The sequence below is a fragment of the Xyrauchen texanus genome, chromosome 44, assembly GCF_025860055.1.
Source record: "Xyrauchen texanus isolate HMW12.3.18 chromosome 44, RBS_HiC_50CHRs, whole genome shotgun sequence".
Lineage (NCBI taxonomy): Eukaryota > Metazoa > Chordata > Actinopteri > Cypriniformes > Catostomidae > Xyrauchen > Xyrauchen texanus.
The window spans coordinates 24125623-24151906 of NC_068319.1; the positions used below are offsets into that span (position 1 = coordinate 24125623).

The 26284-nt window shown below is 41.2% G+C and overlaps 2 protein-coding genes across 5 annotated transcripts in view; one reads left to right on the top strand and one right to left on the bottom strand.

The window, feature by feature from the left end:
• Window positions 1-17526, bottom strand: part of LOC127636676 (ADP-ribosylation factor-like protein 15) — a 76051-nt gene extending 58525 nt beyond the window's left edge. Inside the window, exon 1 of one of the 4 annotated variants that reach the window (XM_052117336.1) lies at window positions 17165-17526. In XM_052117336.1, the coding sequence (XP_051973296.1) occupies window positions 17165-17272 (108 nt within the window). In that variant the 5' untranslated portion in view covers window positions 17273-17526. Of the gene's footprint in view, window positions 1-13470; window positions 13569-16752; window positions 17017-17164 lie in introns of those variants that run through there. The other 3 variants (XM_052117338.1, XM_052117339.1, XM_052117341.1) reach the window with 3 other exon arrangements.
• Window positions 17527-19511: 1985 nt separating this feature from the next.
• On the top strand, window positions 19512-24103 carry LOC127636665 (sorting nexin-18-like). Its single transcript, XM_052117323.1, has 2 exons — window positions 19512-21163; window positions 22183-24103. Exons 1-2 carry the CDS (start codon window positions 19717-19719, stop codon window positions 22413-22415), a joined length of 1680 nt encoding a protein of 559 aa, XP_051973283.1. The 5' UTR covers window positions 19512-19716; the 3' UTR covers window positions 22416-24103.
• Window positions 24104-26284: the final 2181 nt, after the last annotated feature.

The following is a 26284-nucleotide window of genomic DNA, read 5'->3' on the forward strand; positions in this document are numbered from 1 at the left end:
CCCTACCCTCACCTCACCTCACCTCGGCATCATCAAACAAAGCTTCTGAGAAACACTCCACATTGATCAAAGCCAGAAACAGATGCATTAGCCTGTGGACTGCTATGGTCAAAATGAATGCTCCACTTTTTAAGCAATGAGGCTTGACATGGTCTTTAAATCACATTGGGCTTGAGCCTGTTAAATAAACATGAGTCAGTGTGACTAGTGACCTCAGAAAGGTCCATAAAAAGATCAGCCTGATAACCTGGCCAATTAACACATCATTAGCACTGAAACTAGAACAGACAGGCCACAAATGACCCACATTTCACAAGGTAAAGAAATTTAGATGTAGACTGCCCAACAAGAATCCCAAATCGCTATCTTTTTGATTACATTCATAAGATCATTACCATTACTAACAATACAGTATAACAGCTACAGACTTCAGAAAATGGCTTTAAATTCAAAGAGTAAACGATTCCTGACCAAGGAGAGAGATGTTATTGGTGTTGATTCTATCAGTGGGAGATATGGGGTCTTTGCAGGTCACCTCCTGACAAAAGATGAAAACTGTCACTATAAGTAAAAAAATAAATAAATATCAAACACAACAACAACAACAACAGAACTTCAAATGCAATGCATAACCTATTTACGATCATAGAGCAGGAACGGAGTCAACAAAGGCCAAACATTCTTGACTCCTGACAGCTCCAGAAATACCTGAAGGGGCAACTACTTACTGCTGGAAGAGCCCCAAAGAAGTGAATCCTAAAGGGCAAGACCCTAGATACGTAACATGAGAGAGCATGCCATTAAATGCCTAAACCCTGAAAGGAAAGAGAAGACATGACACATGCTCTACTGACCCAATGACATAAAAGCCACCAGGCAGAAACATCAGGCAGATAATTAATCAGAGTGAGCCCAGGGATGTGCCACCCAAGAGTATTAACACAGCTCAAGTGCTTCTGTGTCAAATCCTTCCATTTTATCAGAGCTATGATAGTTTAAAGACACAGAAGGGAGGAGGTTGCTTTAATTCTGGAGTGCCTGTGGGATATGGAAACTTAATATGTTGGAGTTTAATCGTACTATGGAAGCTCTAACAAATGAGTTAAGTTGATGAATACAAGACATCTCAAATAGTTTTCAGCAACAGAGGTGAGATAAATGGTCTACACTTAGCGCTTTTTTAACCTTAGAGGTTACCAAAGCACTTACACTGTGTCCCAATCACCCATTCACACACACATTCACACTCACACTCACACTCATACACCAATGGCCGCAGAACTGCCATGCAAGGCGCTAACCTGCCATTCGGAGCATCTTGTGGTTCAGTGTCTTGCCCAAGGCATTTCAGCATGTGGGGTCGTGTGGGCCGGGTATCGAACTGCCAACACTGCGATTGGTAGCCGACACGCTCTACCACCTGAGCCACAGCCGCCCCCATGTATGAGATGTATAATCTCACAACTCCATAATCCAGTCTAAAATCACAGCAGGGCTACACAAGTATTTTACTGAGGTTACAATAAATACATTTGAATATAAAAACATTCAGGTAATGGATTACTTCACATAATCAAGTTTAAACCTATTTTGGAGACTTCAATCACAGGAAATCAGACATTCCAATAAGATGACAGCAGATCTTCCAACAGTCAATAGAGTCTGGTGTCTTTATAAGGATAAATCATGGACTCTTTACCTTTATTCACTGCTCTTTTTCTCTCTCTCGCTCAAACAGAGAGTCAAGCTCTGAACTACTGCTGTTGCTTTTGGCAGTTAAACTCAAACCCAGGCTTTAATGCTCACAGGGGTGAAAGTTAAGCAAACAATTCAAACACATTGTTCCAGGACACATATTTTTCCATGAGCCAATATGATTTTTCGCATAAAAATACAGCCTTCAGCAATTAAAAAAATGTAGACGAATAATTTAAATTTTTTTGCCATATAATTTTGTAACACTAGAATATAACATAAGAGAACACCCATTGCCTCCAGTCTGAAAATGTATTAGCACAGCACTAACTATTAACATAAAAGCTACTTGACATTGATCTAGGCTCACAATATGAGTTACTGTGTGATAATAAAAGTCCATTAAGTAACCTATAAACAGAAGCTGCATTACTCTCAACGACTGTTTAGCCAAAATGAATGGGAGAAACTGGAACACCCAATATGGCAAGTGGAAATTAAGTCCCACATACAGGTAAAAGAGCCAATCACCTTTTAGATACAGCCATACAGACATCAGTCAACTCGAGAACAGACATGCGCATTAGCTGGACCAGCCTGAAATATAGCATTTTTATGATGTATGATCTGAGCTAAAGAAGAACTATTTATGATACCATTGTTGTCAGATGAATTGCTCATTTGAAATCTGTTCTTTCCCCATTCAAGTAGATAGGAACTGTCCTGTATTCCACTTGAATCCATAGAAAATAGCTGCCCAGGATTGTTCCTAAAATGGCAGCTGAGTGGACTGACTTGCCTTGAAAATCACTTTGATTACTATTCAGATACTAAAGATAATCCACATACTCCCGAGACATCAGCTTAGGCCATAACATACACAAATATTCTCATATCTAAGCTAGTAACAATGCCAAGATAAAATAAGGTTTTGATTATTTGTTTTGGTTCGATCATTACATTCCCATATTCAACTTTGGTGATATTCTAGAACTTCTATATAAAGTTGGTAACATTATACACAGATGAGCCAAAACATTATGAACACCTGCCTAACATGCTGTTGGTCCTCCTTGGGCATGGACTCTACAGGATCCCTGAAGGTTTCCTGTGGTATCTGGCACCAAGACATTAGCAACAGATCCTTCAAGTCCTGTAAATTGCGTGGTGGAACTGCCGTTGATCGGATTATTGGTCCAGCACATCCCGTGGATGAGATCTGGGGAATTTGGAGGCCAGGGCAACACCTTGAACACTTCATCGTGTTCCTCAAAACATTCCCGTACAATGTGTGCAGTGTGGCAGGGCGCATTATCCTGCTGAAAGAGGCCACTGTCACCAGGGAATACCATTGCCATGAAGGGGTGTACCTGGTCTCCAACAATGTTTAGGTAGGTGGCATGTGTCAAATTGATGTCCAAATGAAAGGCCAGACCCAGGGTTTCCCAACAGAACATTGCCCAGAGCATCACACTCCTGATGCCCACAATTCCACAGGTAAATGAGCACACGTACACGCCTGTCTATGTGATGTAAAAGAAAATGGGACTCATCGGACCAGGCAACCTTCTTCCACTGCTCCAAGGTCCAGTTCTGACGCTGGCATGCCCTTGGTAGCTGCTTTTGACAGTGGACAGGGGTTATCGTGGGCACTCTGACCATTCTGTGGCTACGTAGCCCCATACGCAGCAGGGTGTAATGCACTGTGTTGTTACACATTCCTCCCGTAACCATCATTAACATTTTCTGTGACTTGTGTCACAGTAGACCTTCGGTCAGTTCAGACCAGACAGGATAGGCTTCGTTGCCCTCGTGCAATGATGAGTCTTGGGTACCCAACACCCTGCTGCTAGTGTGTGGATTGTCCCTTCTCGGAACACTCTTGGTGGGGATTCACCACTGCTGACTGGGAGCACACTGTTTCAGAGATGCTGTGGCCAGTCATCTGGCCTAACTATTTGACCCTTGTCAAAGTCACTCAAGGACTTTAATCCTGCCCATTTCTCCTGCATTCAACACTTTGACTACAAGAACTGACTGTTCGCTTACAATCTAATCTTCCCAGACCATGACATGTGGATTTGTTAGGAGATGATCAATGTTATTTGCTTCACCTTTGAGACAATGTTTTGGCTCATCAGTGTAAATGTCTTTAGGGTCTACATGTAAGGTTAAAGTTAACTTGAATTGGTATTTGCAACTACTTCCATAATGTAATGCATTTCTGAGAAACGGGAAACAAAATGATAAAAAAATTTACAATGTGATTTGATGTTATCCATCGGGAATTGATTGGATCATGAAAGTGGTGCTTTTTACCAGAATGAAGCAACATCTGAAACACCAACAGTATCCACTTTTTAGGGAGCTTTTTGACTGGGACATGGAGGCTGGAGGTCACGTTCAACCTAGAGAGCATATCGGTGTATACCAATGGTAATGCTTTTGTTTTAAATCTAGCATTGTTTGCTATTACTGGAGTAACTTTTATCACACTAACAACATTATCTGGCGTTCAATTACAGTCTTAACTAGGAACATCAGGTCTGATACCACACTCATGTACTTGAACTCGTAAAAAAGCACCAATACCAAAGACGATCTCACATATGAATTTCACTGTGTAAACATTCAGTGCACAAATAAAAATCGTGATCTGTCCGTGTGCGATTATTAAACCACAAATGCTGCAATTTAATGAAAAAATATAGTTTGTATGTGCTGCGTATTTAAAAGTGAACATGTGAAGCTGGCCGCTCACACACTAAAAACACATATCATGAGCATCACGTGTACTCTCGACAACAGAGAGCAGAGCACTTATTCACTTTGAAGCCTGCAGCACATACAGACATACAAACGTATTTTTTTATTATTATTCACAGCCTTTGCGATGTAATAACTGCACTGGGTAACATAGTGACTTGCTTTATTGGAGGTTAGAAAATATTGTGCTGTGAGGATCTGTATCAACATACTTAATATGATAAAAATAATGCAATGTTATGTTGAAGGTTAAATGTTCTGTTTTCGTTTGATTCAAGTCTTAATTAATGTATTTATTTAGACACCCTTTTGAATTTTTTTGATAAATTAAAATAAAATAAAATTGAAACTATTATGAAACTGTTAACATGCATAGATGTTTCTATTCATGAAGAAGAACCTGGCTCTTACATTTGCAAAAGAAGCCTTATTGATATACACATTTGTTGTTAAATGTTCTGATTTCAGGTTGACTTTAAAGGTATATTATATACTTTGTCATCTGCTTAAAAAAAGCAACCTGACACACTCTCTGCTGATGTCTTCAGTTCCTTGGTTAACCATTACATCAAGCTTCTGTTTGGCTGTAAATTAGCTTGGTTGACCATCGAATGAATACAATTTGAAAGGATTAAGAAAAATAAGGCACCTGTTTGTGATCAGCTCTATTTAAAGAAGGGGCCACCAAAAATGCCTGATTCCTCACACAAATTAACCATACAGAGTTGGGGAACAAAACATATCACAATAGAAACATTGTAGCACCATTTATAATTAGGCAAAGTCTGTACCGAATGAGGCCAGCTCCATAATTAAACCCAGCTGAGATTCTGTTTTGAATCCACTGGGTCCTTTAATAATGGAAAACCATGGGGCCACCGAACAGAATGAACTGAAACCTGAACAGTCTTACCAAACATGAAAACCAACAGCCTCGGACATAAAAAGCATGAAGAAAATGCGCTGCTCTAGAAAAACATGCCAGAAACGTAGTTACAAAGATGTAGTCTCCATGCCAACTAAAAGGCAAAGAAAGAAGCTCCACCCATTTCAGGGAGTGGGGATCCAGCTATGCATGCCATGAATCCCAAGAGCTGACATAGATAACGCTTTTTACTGAGCATGCTAAAACCTTTTTTCTAAGCCGACTGTAGATTAACAGAATGTACAAACTGTTTACAGCTGTGTACAACCTGTTAACTACTAAAGAAACATTCATGTAAGTGTGCACATGTGGTTTGTTTTACACCAGCCCAAGTTTTCACTTTCTAATTAAATCAAAGTAGGTCATACCCTCAAGAGATACAAGTTCCCTTCCATTTTATGATCTAACGATTGTAGAAAGGCCTGATCCTAATGAGAAAAGGAGTCTGAAAACGAATCGGTTACTAACGTAACCTCGGTTCTCTCTAGATGAGGGAACGAGTATTGCGTAAGCTAGCTTACGCTACGGGAAAGATTCATCTTTTCTGAGATATTGAAGCCAAAAAATTATCCTTAATTTTGTATCCATTGTCAACGCAGTGCGGCAGCTGCAGACCTTGAGCGGGCTAGCTGGTGAGCTCATAGGTTGCTCTGCGGCAACTGCTGCAGCCTATAGACGAGCTTGGGCGAACTCGCATCCAATGAGAGAGCGTCCAGCGCTCACTGCATCAAAGCCCGCCAAAATGGGCGTGACTAGAGTGCATATAAGCGTAGTTCAGTAGGCTGGAACCCTGGTTTTCATTGAATGAAGCGAAAAATCGCTGCGTGCGCGAAGCACGGCCGGTTACGCAATACTCGTTCCCTCATCTAGAGAGAATCGAGGTTACGTTAGTAACCGATTCGTTCTCTTACGAGAGGTTCTCTCGTATATGCGTAAGCTAGCTTACGCTCACGGGAACCCTTTGTCAACGCCGTGCGCCAAGCATCCACTGCATGAGCCCCAGAGAATTAAGGGGACCCGGGGAGCCCTTGTGAGTGGGGAATTAATATTTGGCCGGCAAGAGTGTGGGCCAGTGTGTGTGTAGTACATAAGCACATAGACAGAGCGGCGGTGCCAGTCTGTGTGGAATGTGTCCCATTAATGCAGCTCACCAGGGAGCTGTAGCGTATTAAACCGCTAGCAGTTTAACCTGCAGAGCGGGTACTTCCAGATTGTAAAATCTGACAAAGGTGGAGGGGAAGCCCAGCCCGCTGCCACACATATGTCGTGAATGGAAATCCCGCTGGACCATGCCCACGAGGAGGCCATGCCTCTAGTGGAGTGAGCCCTAATGCCTAGCGGGCATGGTAGGTCTTTGACGCCGTACGCGGCAGCAATAGCGTCCACTATCCATCTGGACAGTGTCTGTTTCGAGGCGCGAGACCTTTGGTGCGCCCTCCAAACGAAACGAAAAGCTGCTCAGAGCGTCTGAAAGATGCGGAGCGCGCAGTATACAATCTCAGTGCTCTGACTGGGCAAAGGAGATTGGCGTTGCGTTCGCTATCAGATGCTGGTAGCGCCGACAAGGAAATTATCTGTGCTCTGAAAGGAGTACCGATCACCTTGGGGACATAGCCGTGTCTAGGCTTTAAAATGACCTTGGAGTCACTTGGTCCAAACTCCATACACGCAGCGCTAACAGACAGCGCGTGAAGATCTCCCACCCGTTTAACTGATGATAGGGCAGTTAGAAAAACGGTTTTAAGTGAGAGGTGTTTCACATCCACAGATTGAAGCGGTTCGAAGGGAGGGGCTTTCATAGCTTCGAGAACTATAGAAAGATCCCAGATAGGAACCGATGGGGGACGCGGAGGGTTCATCCTTCTAGCTCCCCTGAGGAAGCGGATGACCAGCTCGTTTTTACCCTGTGACTGGCCGTGCAGGGGTTCAGCGAACGCCGCGACAGCCGCCACGTACAATTTGAGCGTGGATGGGGATCTGCCCTTATCCAGCAGCTCTTGTAAAAACACGAGCAGCGCCCATACCCCACATGTCCGTGAGTCCAGGTCTCTGTCGGTGCACCATTTTGAAAACACAGACCATTTTGACGCATAGAGTCTTCTCGTGGAGGGGGCTCTAGCGTGTATGATGGTGTTTATTACTCCTTCTGGCAAATCGACGGGTAGTCGTTGATCACCCACGCGTGTAGCGCCCAGCGCTCTGGGTGGGGATACCAGATCGTGCCGCGAGCTTGCGAGAGGAGATCTGCTCTCACTGGGATGGGCCACGGGGCTGTCAGTGACAGCTGCGTAAGCTCCGGGAACCATGTTTGATTCTCCCAGCGCGGGGCTATGAGGAGCACCGAGTGGCGCGTTTCCCTGATCCTCTGCATTACCTGTGGCAATAGCGAGACGGGAGGGAAGGCGTAAAGCGGGCGGTTGGGCCAGTCCTGGGCCAGTGCGTCCTCGCTTTTCGAGAAAAATATTGGGCAGTGAGAGTTCTCTTCTGACGCAAAGCGGTCTATCTCTGCTCTGCCGATTATGCACCATAACGTCTGGACTGTTTGAGCGTGCAGGGACCATTCCCTTGGGGGAATATTGTCTCTGGACAGTCTGTCTGGGCCGTCGTTCAGGTGGCCTGGCACGCGTCGCCTCAGCGGCGAGGTGGCACTGGGACCAACTCAGTATGCGTTTCGTCAGATGGAAGAGGATCTGACACCGCCCTGACGGTTTAGATAGGATACCACAGATCTGTTGTCCGAACGGACCAGGACGTGGTGCCCCTGAATGACCGGGAGGAAGCGCACGAGCGCGTACTCGACCGCTATCATTTCCAGACAATTTATGTGAAGGAGCTTTTCCTGAACTGACCATAGGCCAAAAACCGGAGAGCCCTCGCAGACCGCGCCCCAACCCGTGTTGGACGCGTCTGTCGAAATGACTTTTCAGCGAGATACAGCTCCCATAGTCACTCCCCGCTGGTACCATTAGGCCACTGTCCAGGGCTGCAGAGCTGAGATACAGGTCTGAGTCACTCTGATCGGCTGGCGGCCTGTGGCCCAAGCCCGGCGAGACGCGCGGGTGTTTAGCCAATGCTGAAGCGGGCGCATGCGCAGTAAACCCAGCTGAAGTACTGCTGCGGCTGAGGCCATGTAACCTAGCACTCTCTGAAATTTTTTCAGAGGCGTGAGGCTGTTCATCTGAAAGGACACGGCTAGTCGCTGAACACGGCGCGCGCGCGGTGTAGATAAGTGAGCCGTCATTGCGACTGAGTCTAGTTCTATTCCAAGGAAGGAAATTGCCTGACTGGGCTGTAGTGAGCTCTTGGTCCAATTGACTGCAAGGCCCAAACTGTTCAGATGACTGAGGAGAACTGTCCTGTGAGACAGGAGCTCCGTATGTGATTGTGCCAAAATCAGCCAATTGTCCAAATAGTTCAGAATTCGCAAACCCTGACTCCGCGAGGGGTGCGGCGCCAGCGTCCATGCACTTCGTGAAAGTACGGGTGCTAAGGACAGGCCGAACGGAAGGACGGTGTATTGATAAACCTGGCCGTCGAGGCGAATCTCAAGAATGGCCTGTGACGGGATTTATCTGAATCTGAAAGTATGCATCTTTCAGATCGAGAGAAATAAACCAGTCCCCCTGGCGCACATGCGCGAGGAGTTTGCTGGTTGTAAGCATTTTGAACGGTCTTTTTGCAAGCGCTTTGTTCAAAACCCTGAGATCTAATATTGGTCTGAGGCCGCCGTCTTTCTTGGGGACAAGAAAATAATGGCTGTAAAACCCCGACTCGCTGAGAGGCGGCGGCACTCTCTCTATGGCCCTTTTGCACAGAAGGTTTGCTATTTCTGAATGAAGCATGCATGCTGCTTCCGTGTTCACAGTAGTTTCGAGCCGTGCTCTGAAGCGAGGAGGACGGCGATCGAACTGTAGCAAATAGCCCTGTTTTATTGTGCTTAACACCCATTCGGATATCCCTGGAATATCTTCCCACGCTTTGAAGCGTAATGTTAGAGGGTGAATGGCCAAATCGCCCTGATTGCCGCACACAGCGGCTGAACAGAATGTGTGAGCCGCTTAGTGTGTTTATGCATGACTGCTCGCAAACAGCAGAGACAGGCTGTTCTGTGAGTGACTTCCGATTGGGGTAAATGGGGAAAGAGTCACATCTGATAAGTGATGTGCGAGCATAGTCACGGGCACGGGACTTACATGCGGAGAGGTGTTTGCTGGCCGTGTGACAGAGCGGGCAGAGGAGGGAGCGCGCGACGGGCTCGTGGGCGCGTTTATTAACTCTAACACTCGAGCGGTTCGTAACCGCTTTATGTGAGTGTGCTCTGATAGGGACACGGGATGTGTAATGCTTGTGTGTAGGGGTGAACACTGGGTTGTGGGCACATTTTCTACACATAGGGCATGTTTGCTCTTTACAAGATTTCTTTGGGTCGTCGTGAAAACGGCGTTTGAGCGCAGGCAAGCGGGTGTTAACACCGGCTTGTTGGCTGCTGAATCTACCACTGTAGTAGCCTGAGAGAAGGGGACTGACAGGGGGCGAAGCTTTGATGGTGGTCCGGCTGCGGCGGGACTGATCCGTCGTTTTGTCAACAAAGCTAGGAGGACTTCAGTTGTTCAGGTTTCAGCGCGATTCTAGGCCGAGGCCCGTGGGGCAGCGGTCCGCGGCGGCTGTCTGAGCGCGATCGAGGGCGGCCGCCCTGTCAACGCTGAGAAGTCTGGCTTTGCTGAGCTGGGCGCTGTGAAGAGGCTCGTGCAGGAGGCTCACGTGGGCGGCCTGCAGAGGAGTTAGCGCGACGAGGCAGAAAGAGATTCATGGCTTGTGTGGCTTTTTGGACCTCTGAAAACCGGTCAATGATACCACTCACCGCGGAGCCGAAGAGACCGGATGGAGAGAGCGGTGCGTTGAGGAACGTAGAGCGCTCTGCTTCTCCCATGTCGGCTAGCGTTAGCCACAGATGTCTCTCGGTCACAGTCAGCGCGGCCATGCACTTCCCTATAGCTTGGGCTGCAGCTTTGGTAGCGCGGAGGGCGAGGTCCGTCGCACTTCTTATGTCTGCAACCGCCTTTGGATGCCTGCTTTCCTCATCCCACTCCCGTAGAAGGTCCGCTTGGAGGATCTGTAAAACGGCCATAGAGTGCAGAGCAGATGCAGCTTGGCCGGCGGCGGAATAGGCGCGGCCAACACAGGCAGAAGTTGTTCTGCAGGCCTTAGACGGGAGCACTGGTTTAGACCGCCATCTCGTGGAGGGCGGGCAAAGGTGTGCTGCTACCGCATCCTCGACCGGAGGGATGGAAGCGTAGCCCTTCTTGGTGGCGCCGTCCACCGAGAGATGGAGACGTGGGATCGGACCCTGGCCGAGAAAGGCGCGTTCCAAGATTTGGAAAGCTCGGCGTGGAGTTCCGGCAGGAAGGGAGCGGCCCGGGTAGCGGGTGCTGCGCGGTGGCGGCTCTGAAGAAAGCAGCCGTCGAGTCTGTTGGGTGCCTGCTCAGGGGGCGGTGACCACTCGAGCCCGAGGCGGTCGACGGCCTGTGTGAGGAGGCGTGTTAGTTCCCCTTCGACTCCGCCGCGGGTCCTGCTGGATTCCTGGGCCGAGGAGGAGGCGTGTGAGCCTGACCACTCCTCGTTGTCCGAAGCCATGATGGAACACGCTTCTTCATCCGAGATGGCAGCAGAGCAGCCGCTCGGCGGCAACTGCGCGTCCCGGGTGGGCGGGGAGGGTGAAGGCGATGCTCGAGGGATGGGCTCCGGCGAGGCAATCGCTTCTACCACTGGTTCCGGCAGCCTTTGAGAGCGGCGCTTTTTTTCTTTAATTTTTGGCTTCAATATCTCAGAAAAGATGAATCTTTCCCATAGCGTAAGCTACCTTACGCAATACGAGAGAACCTCTCGTAAGAGAACAGCCTCTTGTCCTCTCGGGCTGTGTATCGCCGGCCACCTCACGATGCCATACTCGTCACAACTCAATATATCACGATATCATGATTTGATACTGATTCACAAGCTTTAAATTCCAAGTTGGGTATATTTCAGTTATAATGTCCATTTTGTTTACATTCAGTTTGAAGGAAACTCTCTTACAGCTAATGAATGCTGTTTGTAATTTTACAGGGGATCTTCTAATTTGGTAAATTACTGAAATATTAATTTTGCCAATTTTATTATTAATTTTTATCATTTTTGTCACATTTTAGCTTCTTTTAAAAGTACAATTTCCATGCATTCCATCAATAAACATTATGTCTTTAAATTGCATCCATTGCATATATTTATATATACAGGGACTTTGACAGAAGTGTATATTTTAATCAAATTATTTCTTTACAGTATCTGTGCAATATGTGATTAGAATTAAATGTTTTTTTGACTGTAAAAAACAGAAAGACATTATTAAATTAATATTGGACAAATGCGTAGATCTCGTGTTTGGACACACATTACAAGGAGAGAGTCACACCAAATATTAGGCTACTCTCAGCACAGAGTGAAAAGATCTCAAATACTGGTGAGTAAAATCTAGAAAATTACCAACCAGTGGCTAATCACAGACATTTTAGGTGCATATGCAAGTGATTTACTTCCATTGCAGAGGTTTGTGCATAAGAGTAAAAGAGTGATCTTGGGATTTTAAGAATCAACATCAGGATTGTTCAAATAAAAACTGCAATTAGCCGGAAAATCAATATTTTTGCCTAGCCCTAGATTCAAATGTGTGAGAGTCCCAGCATGTCCGTGACAAAAATGGGCATGTTTTTAGTCCCTCTCGTGCCTGATAAAAGCATCTATTACTGCATTGAGGAACAATCCTTGCAGAGTGTGCACTTATTTAGAGGACCTGCTTCTTCTTTATTGAAATGCTGGACATGATATGAATACACAAATAGTTAAATATAAATATCGATACATGATTTTAAAGTATTGATACAATATCGTGAGAAAACGTATTGCAATATATACTAGGGCTCGGCAATATACAAAATTACTTTCACGTTTTATAGAAAACATTTCGCGATATCCAATTACATCTTCAACCTCCCAGCCGAGGGTCGGTGAATATTTTTGCTTAAATGATTTTGCTTTAAAAATTAAATACATTTTTTTAAACACGCAAAAACTTAAAAGATATTTTTAAATTCAGATTTCAAATTTAAATGAAAAGCAATTAAAATAATGAAGTGATCAAAAAATCTTATTACCACCTCCCCAAATCCAAACATTTACCATCTTCAATAGCCCCATATGCCATCACGTAACACGTCTATGACAGCAGGTAGACAATTACTAATAACCAACAAATTAAGAGGTAAAGACAATTAAAAATGTAAAGACAATAATAATAATTGAAATAAAATAAACGATTACCTAATAATTTCTACTTTTTATTAAATGGCTAAAACAGTACGTTGCCTCACTTAGTCTGTTTTCTAGTCTTAAACAAATAGAAAACACCAGTTTTCAGATTATGTGGAAGCCTAATAAATTCTCGTTTTTCCAAAATAATGCTGCCAAAGTTGTTTTTATCGAATTTGTGTTTGTATTGCATTTGAACGTCCCCGTGAAAATAAAGTGAACTAAATTTCAAGCACCTCCTGAGATGGTCTTAGGCCATTTGCAGCAGGGGCAGATTTATGCATGGGCAAAACTGGCAGCCAGGGACAAAAAAAAGGTGTGTGTTGCTGATTTAAATGTCAGATGCTGGTTAACAAAGATGAGGTTGAGATAGACTTGACAGCACCAGTCAGGATGAAAATGTTAAAATAATCAATGCTTTTCAAATTAAGCAGAAGGGGGTTTCGCCCAGGGTGCCATACAAGCTAGAACCGCTACTGATTTGCAGCATTCTCATACATGACACTATTATTGCAAACAGTTTTTAGACAACTGAAACCGAGAAGAGTGATATCTACTGTTTAATATATTTGGCAACGTCACAGATCAATAGTTTTGCCATTTACTGATATTGTCGACTACTGTCTGTCAATGAATGTTGCAATCAGCATAAGGATACTTGTAAGATATTGTCTATTCCCGGTTAAACTGTCCTATCACCCAGCCCTATTGTAAGAATGTAAGAATGTAAGAATACTTACATAATCAAGCATGCTCCTAATCCACACACTGCCAGCACTTCCAGTTCTTTTCCACCTCTGTTTCTTGAGGAAACTGAGCTATTTTGAGGATCGTGACCAGGACATCCCAAAGGAAACACCCCGGTGACCTTGCTGCACATGTTCAAGTTAAGCATCAAAGCACAGAAGTTTACTGGCACCTGAATTATTAAATTCCTTTATATAACATGAAGCACAATAAACCAGTGTTTGTGAATTCAGCTCTTGCAGTGGGGGAATGCTCCACCACCCATCCGCCAATGCATTTTGGGGGAATACAATTTCTAATACTAAAACATCTAACATTTTACAACAATCTCACCTAAATATCATGCAGGGGCTACTTTTCTCACTGCTTACCTCTATTTTTAATCAGATATAATTTTATTATTTTTTTATATTTTTTAAGTATGCAGTCTACATTAAGGCTCTTTTCTTCATTCACTTTTTTCCCAGCAAGATGTAATGCAGTCTTGTGTTGACTTATGTTCTTGTTCTTAGCAGATACCTTTAATAAAAAATTAAACTTCTGTCATTATTCACCCACAAGTCTGCATTAATTTGACTCTTCTGTTGAACTCCAAAGGAGATGTTAGGCAGTATGTCTCAGTCACAATTCACTGTCACTGCATCTTACTTTACATACAATAAAAGTGACTAGTTAGTGAAACTAGCATTCTCCCTAACATCTTTTAAGTTCAATGAAAGGAAGTCATACAGGTTTCAGTTTTGAGTGAACTATCACTTTAAGAGTACAAGTCAATACTCAACAGTTACTTTAAAAATGTCAGTTTAATGTTGACAAAATTAATTAAACAAATTAACTAATTTTAACAAATTAAATCTTGAGAGAGCCTCGCTTATATAATGTATATTAAAGATAGATTGATAATATTTTCTTGTTATGTAGCCTAAAATTATTTAAGTATTAATATTACTATATTATTATTGTTTATGTACATTTCATATTTATTAAAACTGCTTTAGAGTGAGGAGAGATGTAGCCTAATAGCTGTTTAACTGTTTCTCTTCACCATGCAGCTGAGCAGTTCTGGTTGCATACAAGGCATTTATTTAATCTTTTATTTATTGCAATATTTCTGCCTTTCTTTGTGCAGGAAACACTGCCACAAACATTACAGTATAGTGCACTGGTGAAACTGTGATTATCAGACAGGGAACAGGGCTCAACAATAAGCATGGCCTCATGGCCGCTGGGGCCAGTGAGAGAGTTTTGGGCAAGTTGATAGAAAACAATTATTAATTTTTTTTGCTAACAGCATGTATATACACATACTGAACACTTTATTAGGAACAACTGTACACCTACTTATTCATACGATAAGAATTGTAACATTTATTTCAGTCCAGAGCTGCATTCATTTTTGGCTGAGATCTTGTATTGATGATGGGAGAGTCGAACCACTCCGTAAAGTCTTCTCCAGCACAACCCAAAGACTTTCAATGGGTTTAAGGTCAGGACTCTGTGGTGGCCAATTCATGTGTGAAAATTATTCCTCATGCTCCCTGAATCACTCTTTCACAACTTGAGGCCAATGAATCTTGACAATGTCCTTGCCATTGCCGTCAGAGAAGAAAAAATCCATTGATGGGATAACCTGGTCATTCAGTACATTCAGGTAGCCAACTGACTTCATTTTATTGCTGCTTAACATTTCTGAGCCTAGACCTGACCAAATTAAGCCCAGATCATAACACTGCCTCCAGAGACTTGTACAGTGGGCATTATGACGGTTGCATCACTTCCCTTCTTACCCTGATGTGCCCATTTCTTTGGAACAGGGGTAAATCTGGACTTTTCAGACCACATTACCTTTTTCCATTGCTAAAGAGTCCAATCTTTATGCACCCTAGCAAATTGAAGTCATTTATTTCAAATTAGTTTCATTAACAAGTGGCTTTCTTGTGGCCACAGCTGTTTAGCCCCAATCCTGTAAATTCATTGTGCATTGTGCATGAGGCAAAGCTCTTACTTTCACTATTAAACCTAGCCGTGAGTTCTACTGGCAATTTTATATGATGTGAATTCGACCACATTTCTTTGCGAAGCTGACGGTTCACCACTATCTTTTCAGGTTTTAATAATGCATTGGACAGTTTCTAACCCAAAGTGATTTCAGTAATCTCCTTAGTTGTTTGCTTTGCTTAATGAGGGACAATAATTTGCCACTTCTGAAACACAGTAACGTCTTTTTCATGACCACGGGATACATCTTCTGACATGGTTGTTTAAAAAATCCAAAGCTACACAGTTAGGGTTCAAATAATTGTTGCCCGCTGAAACATATCATTCACTGCAATCATAGGCTCTTAAGTATCTGCTTATTTAAATCCAAACAGCAACTTTTTTTTGGCCAGGCAGTGTAATAATCAAGTCATATGAAATGGATACTGTAAAAATACTTAAAAGTCAAATAAGCTGTGGTTGCTCTTGCCATTCAACCCTCTGAGTTCATCCAGATGAGGAGAGATTCAATTAAATGAGTCTCATAAGAGGTAACCAACCGAACAGATAATAATAATAATAATTTACAATGCACAGCGCCGGAGTCCTGTACTTCCCAAACCAGTGCAGTACAGAAAAAGGACACTTTTTTTGGGTGCAAACACCTTTTGAACCAGATTCATTGTTAAAAAATGTATGTAAAGCTGCATAACAAAACTGTTTAACTATGGCTCAATCATGTTACACCTAACTGAGTAGTTGAGCAGTATATTTCCAACTGTTCTTAGCACTGACCACTAACCATTAGTAAATAACACTACATTAGTGCTGTGCATCAAAAGATTCGTTTACTTAACAAACAAGTGATCTAACCTTTAAAGGTACTGCAAGTGATTTTTATGACATAACATACAGAAAATGTCCATATTACTTGAAAGATCTCATTGAAATAGCCATGAAAAATAACACCTGTCTCTGTGACAGCACTAATCTCTGTAAACAACAGGGGGAAAAAACTGGTCTGTTTGACAGTTGACAATTGTTTGAGAATGCAGTTTTGCTACTGTTGCTTTTCAACACCGAACTTCACAATACCCATACAAAGTCAGTGCAAATGTTCAGGTTTGCGGACAACAAACTGCATTGACATTGATGCTATTCTGCTCTACCTCTGATAACAGTGGTCTCCAAGTGTCTCTGGGTGTGTGCGCATATCTTTTTTACAACTTAAAGATAAATAGCATCCAGCACCTTAAAGTAAACTAATTCCAGACTAATGTAAAACAATGTAGGCTTACCTGACCAGATGCATTTGTAGTTTTCATTTTTCATTAGGAAAAAAAAATAATTTCACATGAAACAGCCAACTTCATCCTCCAGAAGCCCAAATTGTTGATATAACAGCAAAGCTCTTCGTTTAACAGTGCCCAGAACTGCTATACCTGTTTTAAACACCAACCTCTACTGGCTTACGTTTGTTTGTAAGCAAAACAGACTGACAGGTTGACAACATATAAGAGTGACTTCAAACCCCGATACAGAAAGTATATTTGACAGAGATGTCGACACATTTATTAAGCAAGCATAAACAAAGGTTTCAAAGAACAATATCCTCTGGGTTGATTTCTGAAAACAGGACGTCAGTCTGAAACACCTGATCCTATAGGCTATAGCCATCTTCAAATAGAAATAAACAGAAGAATACTGTACCAGATAATCCATGTAATTCCTCGATAGCTTCTTGCTGTTATCCCCGGAAAGCAGAAATCCTGAGTTAAGGCGACTATGAAATGAAACGCTGGTGCTAATTGAATGCATTCAAAAGTCTCGCATAGGCTGTGGATTCCCCGCCTCTCCGATGTGAAAAATAATATATGTATAAAGCTAGCAGGGTTAGCTGTGCACTCTTCCTCTGTGTGTGCAGAGTCCTTCGCACGGTTATGTAAACAAAATAAGTCCTGTTGAAAGATTCAGGCTTCTAATTCATTCAGACACATTACTGTTTTTTTAAGTAGGTGTCTCGTAATATTTCGATCCCTGCGGACTGTACGGCGAGAGTGAGTGATACAGTTTAATAGACCTTTTTCACAGAATGTGATGACGTGTTTCCGCCTTTTTAGCTGCGTAAATATCGCATTTTTATGTTATACATTTTGTAAATATTTAGTGTACATTTATAACATTATGCTTTGTGTTATATCACCCTGGATTTAATGAATTGCCACAGCTGTGGGGGGGGGTGTCTATTATTGCTGAGAGAGTGACAGTAAATGTATCATCTTCTTAAGACGATGTATGTATCGTCTTAATCCACCGCTCTTTATTTTTTCCTCTTCTGGAAAGTAATTCAACTGTAATAGTGTATTTTTTATTTTGGTCTTGGAGCAAATGGGCAAGTGAAAATAATATTTGCTGTGATCTCCCATTCACCGCTGTCGAAGTTTACCCTGCAAAAGTCTACTTCCGCGTTCCAAAACGGAGTGTGATGCAATTAAATAGTATGGGCGGAGAGAGGCGCTGTTACAGAGGGTCGAGCGTCACGACTTCGACGTCACGCCATTTTCTAGCTTACGTTCATTCATTCAACGTCGGAGTAATTTTCTTCTTAGTTTAATTATGTACCGGTGGTTTAGACCAATAGCTATGATTAATCTACTTGTTTCAGTCTATTTCATGCCATGAAAGCGTATAATGTTTGTAGCGAAATTTACGTCTTTCAGTCACGTGATAGTAGGTGGTGTCGAAGCAGTGACGTTCTATGTAATCACGTGACAAGGAGCTAACTGTGACAAATATTTGTTTGATGGTGACCTCTACTGGTTAAAGTAATGCATCATTCTTCAAGAATATTGACATGATACTTGAAATGTGTTGTGTGTGTTGTCACGCGTCGTGCTTAAAACCTGGTAAACTTATTGGCAACATTATGCAAACAATGCTCAGTTCGAGTTAAAGGATAAACGACAAATAATTAGAAGTAAATGTCCACCACACCACTGTATTAATAATGAAAAGAAAATACATTTAGTAATGATAATAATAATAATGTTTTAAAATCAATATTTACTAGGCACATTGAATTTGAAATCACAAATTATCAATTATCATCAATCAAAAGAAAATTATTAATTTGATAAAAACAGTATTGCATTATGTTTATGTATAACAACAAGTTTTCAAGCAACCTTTGACCAGTAATATCAGTCTCATTTGGGTGAGTATAAACTGCATTAGTATGACTGCAGTAAAATGCCAACTGAAATCTTGGCATATCTTATCATTCAACTTATCAACTTATCGTTCATGGGTTATTTGGCAGCCTAAACAACCAAAACAATGTGAATCTTTTTTTACAAGTAAATCAAATTATCTGTATGGACGGTATTACCTTAGATGATATGCATGAATCTTAATAATTTTTTAGAAGAGTTTTTCATGCTTCACTTTTCTAAATATATATATATATATATATATATATATATATATATATATATATATATATATATATATATATATATATATATATATATATTATATAAGTTATACTATTCATTTTTTATATTACATTTGGCTGATAGTTGAACTATCATATTCTATATCATAGTTGGAGACATAGTAATATACCATACATGAAGCACAGAACATTATACAGAAAATTAACAAACATTTGTACATTTTATAATGTTTTAAACATAGCCTTATAAACATTCAAATCGGAAACATTTCACGAAACTAATTATTTTCATATTTGTATAAGAACTACCGATCTGTTACGCATTAAATAGTGTTTATTAATGAGTTATTAATAAGTTAATATAAAGTGTTACCGAAAAAAGACTCTGAAAGATATAATAAAATAATGCCAAATAATTTATAAGATAATATGTCACTCGATAAGGAAATAACAATGAAGAAATGTCAAATAACTATTTATCCTGGTCTTACAGTGACAGACTAAATGAAAGGGCAATGGGTTTCCCCATTTTTAGTTTCCCCAGGCTGATTATTCTGATTGGCTCCACCCTCGATTATTCTGCCCTGGACCACAAGAGGCAGGAGGACACAAAACCCACAAATTTTTTTCAGCACTCTTCTAAGAGGAATTTTAAACTAGTTTCCATGGAGTAAAGTCTTCCAAAAGTTTCGACGTGTTTTTGTAGAAACAAGGACCGTGCATTCCCGAAGAGGTGGATATTTAAAAGAACGGCACGGAGATCGTTCTATATAACTTTGCAAACTGAGTTTAACCAGCATTTGCAACTATGGCGCTAAGAGCGAGAGCATTATATGACTTCATCTCTGAAAATCCCGGCGAGATCTCTGTGACAGAAAACGAACTTCTAACGTTGTGTAATGAAGAGGTTGTCGATGGTTGGTTGGAGGGTACAAACAGCAGAGGTGAGACCGGACTCTTCCCTGCATCATACGTGGAGATTATAAAGACTGACCCACCCGTACACGGCAACGGGACATCCGCTAGTCCTGAATATTACTACCAAACTAGTCCTCAGAGGAGGGACACCTCGAACGAGTCGACACCCACTCATTCCGCTACTTACCTGGGACTTCTTCAACAACAGCGACACAGTTTACAGACGAGCCAAGGAAGCGACGAGGATTGGGACGACGACTGGGATGACAATTTAACGGCGGAGGAACAAGGCGGGAAACCTGAAAAAAGTGGGAACCCTCAAGCGGGTTATTCCTCAGGTTCCACAGCAGCCCGACGCAGTAGTTCGCAACTGTCTAAAAGCACACCGACTGTTGGCAAAAATATCAACAGGTTTACAACCTTTGTTAGGTCAGGAGGTGAAGCTTTCGTTTTAGGTGAAGCGTCGGGTTTGGTCAGAGATGGAGACAAAATATTTGTGGATATGGGCCAGTATGGTCTAGAATGGCAGGAGAACCCGTATCCATTTACTTGCACTGTCGACGACCCCACAAAACAGACCAAATTCAAAGGCATGAAGAGCTATATGTCCTATGGACTTACGCCCAGTCACACGCAGATCCAAGTGAACAGAAGATACAAGCACTTTGACTGGCTTTACGCGCGGCTTGTTGAAAAGTTTCCAGTTATTTCAGTGCCTCATTTGCCTGAAAAGCAGGCCACAGGACGATTCGAGGAGGACTTCATTTCCAAGCGAAGGAAAGGTTTAATATGGTGGATGAATCACATGACGAGTCATCCAGTTTTATCCAAGTGTGATGTTTTCCAACATTTCCTTACCTGCAGCAGCAATGACGAAAAAGCCTGGAAGCAAGGCAAGAGGAAGGCCGAGAAGAAGGACAACCTAGTTGGCGCCAATTTCTTCCTCACTATCTGTCCTCCAGCTTTACCTCTTGACTTACAAGAGGTTGAGAGCAAAGTAGATGCTTTCAAAACTTTCACCAAAAAGATGGACGAAAACCTCCTACAGGTCAATGTCACCATTAATGAATTTGCCCGAAAGCAGATCACAGGTTTTAAGAAGGAATATCAGAGAGTTGGACTGGCTTTCAGACTTATGAGTCAGGCTTTCGAATGCGACCAGCAAGAATACTCAACTCCATTAAACAAGGCCATGGCGTACACTGGAGAAATCTATGAGACCATTGGGGATTACTATGCTGAACAGCCCCGTCAGGATCTGGAGCCAATTTCCGATCTTTTAGCAATTTACCAAGGACACCTTGCAAACTTTCCAGACATTATCCATGTAGAGAAAGGTTTGGGAATTTTCTCACGTGTTCGCTCAAATATGTTTTGTCAGAATGTGTTTGCATGTCATAAATTGTGGCTGTAAGTCAGAAGGTCACATATTATGTTGCATGCTATGAGCTGCACAGTCAAATCACCATACATCAGGTTAATAATTGCAAATTGGAAATCTACAGCAGTATTGTAAATTGCTGTTGCATGGTGTATGGTTGACAAATCATTTTAAATCAATGGTTGACTTAAGAGGAAGCTCTTAAATGGCAAGCAGATGATGCAAAGTGGCCCTCTTTTTAGATTTATTAACTTTTTATGCCTAGTAGCAATGGCACATAGTAACATGCTCTCGGCAGCATGTCAAATGTCATCCTGATTTCTCCCTGGTGCACGAGAGAGCAAATGGGGCCGGCTTGACTTTGCAGCATGGGATGTGTGTTGCTATGGTGGAACGATGCCAACTCTTGTAATTTCCACATCCCTTTCATGGGGAAGTGTACTGCTTTAAGTATATATTTCCATTATTGTGTAATGATGAAATTGAACAATGCCATCCTTTAGAATCATATTTCAGGGTTTACTTTACATCACACAAATTGTCAATGTGGTTTTGCATGAGAAATTGTCTTCACAAAACATCTGACATTGGGAAAGCTTTGTGTTGAAGGATCTGTTCCTAAGCTTAGGGCCCCAACACAGGGTAGCTGTGAATACTCACACAACATTGATTCACAGTTTAACTCACTGATTGAGTTTAATATAGAAACACATCCCAAAACTAACAATCATCATAAAATGTATAACCAATTGTCCATGTAGGTGTCTACAAGAGTGTGCAGGGAAAATTTAATTCTCCCGGAGATCTTCTTAACCCAAATTCCAAAGAGAGCTGTAAGCCTTAGATCAGAGGCCTTTACTGGTCTGAGCTTGCATTTTTTGAGTGTTTGAAGTGGGAACATTTAAAATCAAGCATGCATGATTTATTCAATGTTGTCCTTGTTCTTGTCCCCACATCACTTCTCACATTTTCCAGGAGCCCTTACTAAGGCAAAGGAGAGCCAGAAAGATGGCACGGCAGGCGGAGGTATCCACGAACGCTGCAACATCATCTCCTGCGCTACGCTAGCCGAGATCCAGCACTTTCATCACATACGAGTGCGTGACTTCAAGGCACAGATGCAACATTTCTTACAGCAGCAGATCAGCTTCTTTCAAAAAATCACAGGCAAGTTGGAGGAAGCCCGGGACATGTATGATCAGGCTTAGAAAGATCAATGCCTGCACCTCTGCAGCCTTTCTAGATAACTTTTATACAGAACTGAAATAAAATGAAAGTGATAGTTGACCCAAAAATGTAAACTTTGTCATCATTTACTTACCATATTGACTTTATATTGTGTGGTGGTGACAGCAGGTGGCTATGTTGTCTCATGCATCCAGACACAAGCTCCACTCACACTGCCTTTGCCTTGCTTGCGTTTTGTTTTCCAGCAAAATCGCAAGGAATGCAAATGCAAAACCCCCTCATGATATACATCCACTGATGAACAGATGCAATTTTTCATTCATTAAATGAAAATGTTATTTTAAGGTGGATTAGGGTTGTCCCGATACTATTTGTTTGAGAACGAGTATATGTACCAATACTTCCTTTTTGGTACTCCTTGATACCAAGTCCGATACCTGTTTTTGTTTTGTTTTATTTTTTTCTGAATTCCATATCAACAGATTATTTAAATTTGATCATCAAAATGGTGTTTAAATAAATTAATTCATTAAAACTTTATTCAAAGGAAAATATAACAATACATTATTGAACAAAATATTGTATTATTTTTATCAAATTAAGTGCTTTTATACAGAACATCACAGCACAATCCAAAACACAACTTTGTAGTTATTTTTGTCAAATAAAGTGCTGCAGAACAGAGTACCACAGATGTGAGGTAATGCTTAAATGTTATACAATTACTATTTATTTATTAGTAGTAGTAGTAGTATTACAGTGAATATTACATAACTATACAGTAGTGATATATTTCTGTCGTAGTTTTTTTTTTTTGTTTTTTTATTTAAATTGAGCTTTTATTTTGAAGAGTTTCTGTGTTATGACCGTCTATCTGGAAAAGCCGGACGCTACGTGACTCAAAGTGATTATTAAACCACAAAAGGCTGCTATTTAATTAAATAAATATGTAATCTGTATGTGTCTTGAGCTACAAAGTGAATTAGCGCTCTGTTCGCTGTCATCTGCTACAAACAGAGCGTGCAATGCTTATGATGATGTTTTCCATGCATGAGCCAAGGAGCTCTAAAAGGTGTGAGCATGTTGTGTTTTAATGTCAGCACAACACCGGCTCCACACATTCACAAGCACTCACATTTGAAGTGCGCAGCATGTGCAAACTATATATTTATCTAATTTAAATTGCATCTTTTGCGGCTAAATAATCTCACGAGGACAAAGAGATTTTACTTTGTGTGCTGAAAGTTTACAGAATGATATTTGTACGTCAGATGGTATCGGTTTTTGGTATCGGAGCATTTTGATGAGCACAAGTACAAGTACATGTATTGGGATATCAAAACAGTAAAAGATAATTTTACATTATCTGCACATAACCAAATTAATATTCATGAGTTTTGCCACTTGTGGTTATTTACAACAAAGTGACGCCCATGGATTTAGTAACTATTAACTTTCATTGCATCTTTTTTTCCATACAATCTAAAAGATGACTGAGGCTAACAATTAGATGCCTAGCATCTCCTTTTGTGTTCTGTGAAAGAAACTGGAACAACATTAGGGTAAATAAATATGTTTTTGTTTGTGTTTGAACTATCCCTTTAAGAGAACCCTTTTTTTATTCTAGATCCATGAATATATAGGTATTGTTTTTTTTAGGAATGTTTTGAATGGCATGAGTTATGTTAACAATGTGTTCCAGAGATTGACATTAGTCCTTCAAATGTATAATTCATTATAATAAATAAAATAACAATCTGATTATACAGTACATAGCAGTCATAAATATTTTCTGTCATTTTGAAACCCTTGATAAGTGTAACCACAATTTATTTCATTTTTTATTTTATTTTTTTGTGATTAACATTTTTTGATTGATTCACACATCAAACAAAGAAAAGCATACTTACATATATACACAGAATCAACATTTAACCCTCACTAACACCCCCCCCAATCCCCAACAATTTTTGAAGTGTTTATTCCCTATATTGGTGACTGTCATATCACTTAAAATACAGAGTCTGGGGCACAATGAAATTTGGGGGTCCATTAGTATCTAGGTAAAATCTTGAATTGCATAAGGTGAACTTGTGCATCTCTAGATGCAGATTTGACATTTTTTAGAATCCTAGCCCACACTCCCTCCTCCAATATCAAGTTTAAATCTTTCTCCCATAATCTCTTGACAGATGTTAAAGCTCCATCCCCCAGACTCTGAATTAGCAGGGAGTAATATACTGATGCCTCATGACCTTTTCCAAAAGCAGTAATCACCACTCCTAGAGGATCTGCTGCTATGGGGGGTATACAAAATTAGTATCCCAAAAATAGTACAGAGCAGGTGGCGCAGCTGTAAATACCTAAAGAACTGAGATCAGGTAATCCCAAAATGTTGGACCAAATTTTCAAAGGATCTCAACACTCCACTCATGAGAGGATATATGCCACAGAGTGTAGTAACCCCCCCACACAATCCACTCTGACCAGCAGAAAGGGGACTTATTAATACATAATTTTTTATTTAGCAATATGCTCGAGGCAACATTTAAATAAATGTTCGAATAAAACACTGGACACTTTTGTCCATACCGAGTGCAAATGCAAAATAACGGGTGTAACTTATCTTCTCCGATAAATTTGATAGAAAGGCTTTGCTATGGCGAAATAGGGGCAAGAACGTACTGTTCAATACAAAACAAGGGAGGTGCTCTTTGGAAGTGACCAAATGCCTGAGACCGAATGCATAATAATAAAACAAAATCTTGTGGAGGCCTAACCCACCTTTGTCAGTTGGCCTTTGCAACTTACTGAAATGTAATCTGGGATGTTTATCATTCTGAAGGACTTTGCTATGCTATCAAATTGCTTAAAATAAGAGAGGGGGGCATCTATAGGGAGAGACTGTAGCAAGTAGTTGAATTTTGGGATACAATTTATTTTACATTTACATTTATGCATTTGGCAGACGCTTTTATCCAAAGCGACTTACAGAGCCCTTATTACAGGGACAATCCCCCCGGAGCAACCTGGAGTTAAGTGCCTTGCTCAAGGACACAATGGTGGTGGCAGTGGGGATCGAACCGACAACCTTCTGCTTAACAGTTTAGTGCTTTAGCCCACTATACCACCTGCCCACGACAACAGAGGATACTGAGGACCAGTTGGTCTCCATATAAACATTGATTTCAGCCTTTAAGATTTGTTGGAATGCAGTATTTTGAAAAAGGGATACATTGAAGTGGCAACTATATGATTTCCTTTTCTCCATATGTGGTAACACCTCTAAACTCACCGGGGTGTGATCTGAAACTAAAACAGATGAAATGAGAGACTTAGGTATATTAAAAAAAATCTATTCTAGAATAAATCTTATAGACCAGATGGGTTTAAAAGTCTCCAAATGTCTGTAAGACCAAGATTTTTACACATCCTGTGAAGCATCAATGTTGCTCTAGGGGGCTTACACACTTTTGCTTCACTATGATCAAGGACTGAGTCCATGAAAAAATTAAAGTATCCTCCCAATATTATATAATGAGGGGTGCCAGAGGCTTGCAACATCCCTTCAAGATCTATAAAAAAGCCCTGATCATCAACATTAGTTGCTTCAATGTTAGCCAAAATAAAACTTTGACCCTGAATTTCTGCTAAAACAAAAACAACTCTTTCTAATTTATCTTTAACCTGTTTGATACATTTGAATTGTAGATGCTTACTTATCAGTGTAATGACTCCCCTGCTCTTACTTGAGCCAACAATAAAGAAAAAAATGCCCACCCCCTATCTTCCCAAATTTTTCAGCTTTCTGCAAGGAAAGAAACGTTTCTTGAAGAAACACTATATCATATTTCTTACACTTAAGAAGAGAAATAACCTTTCTTCTTTT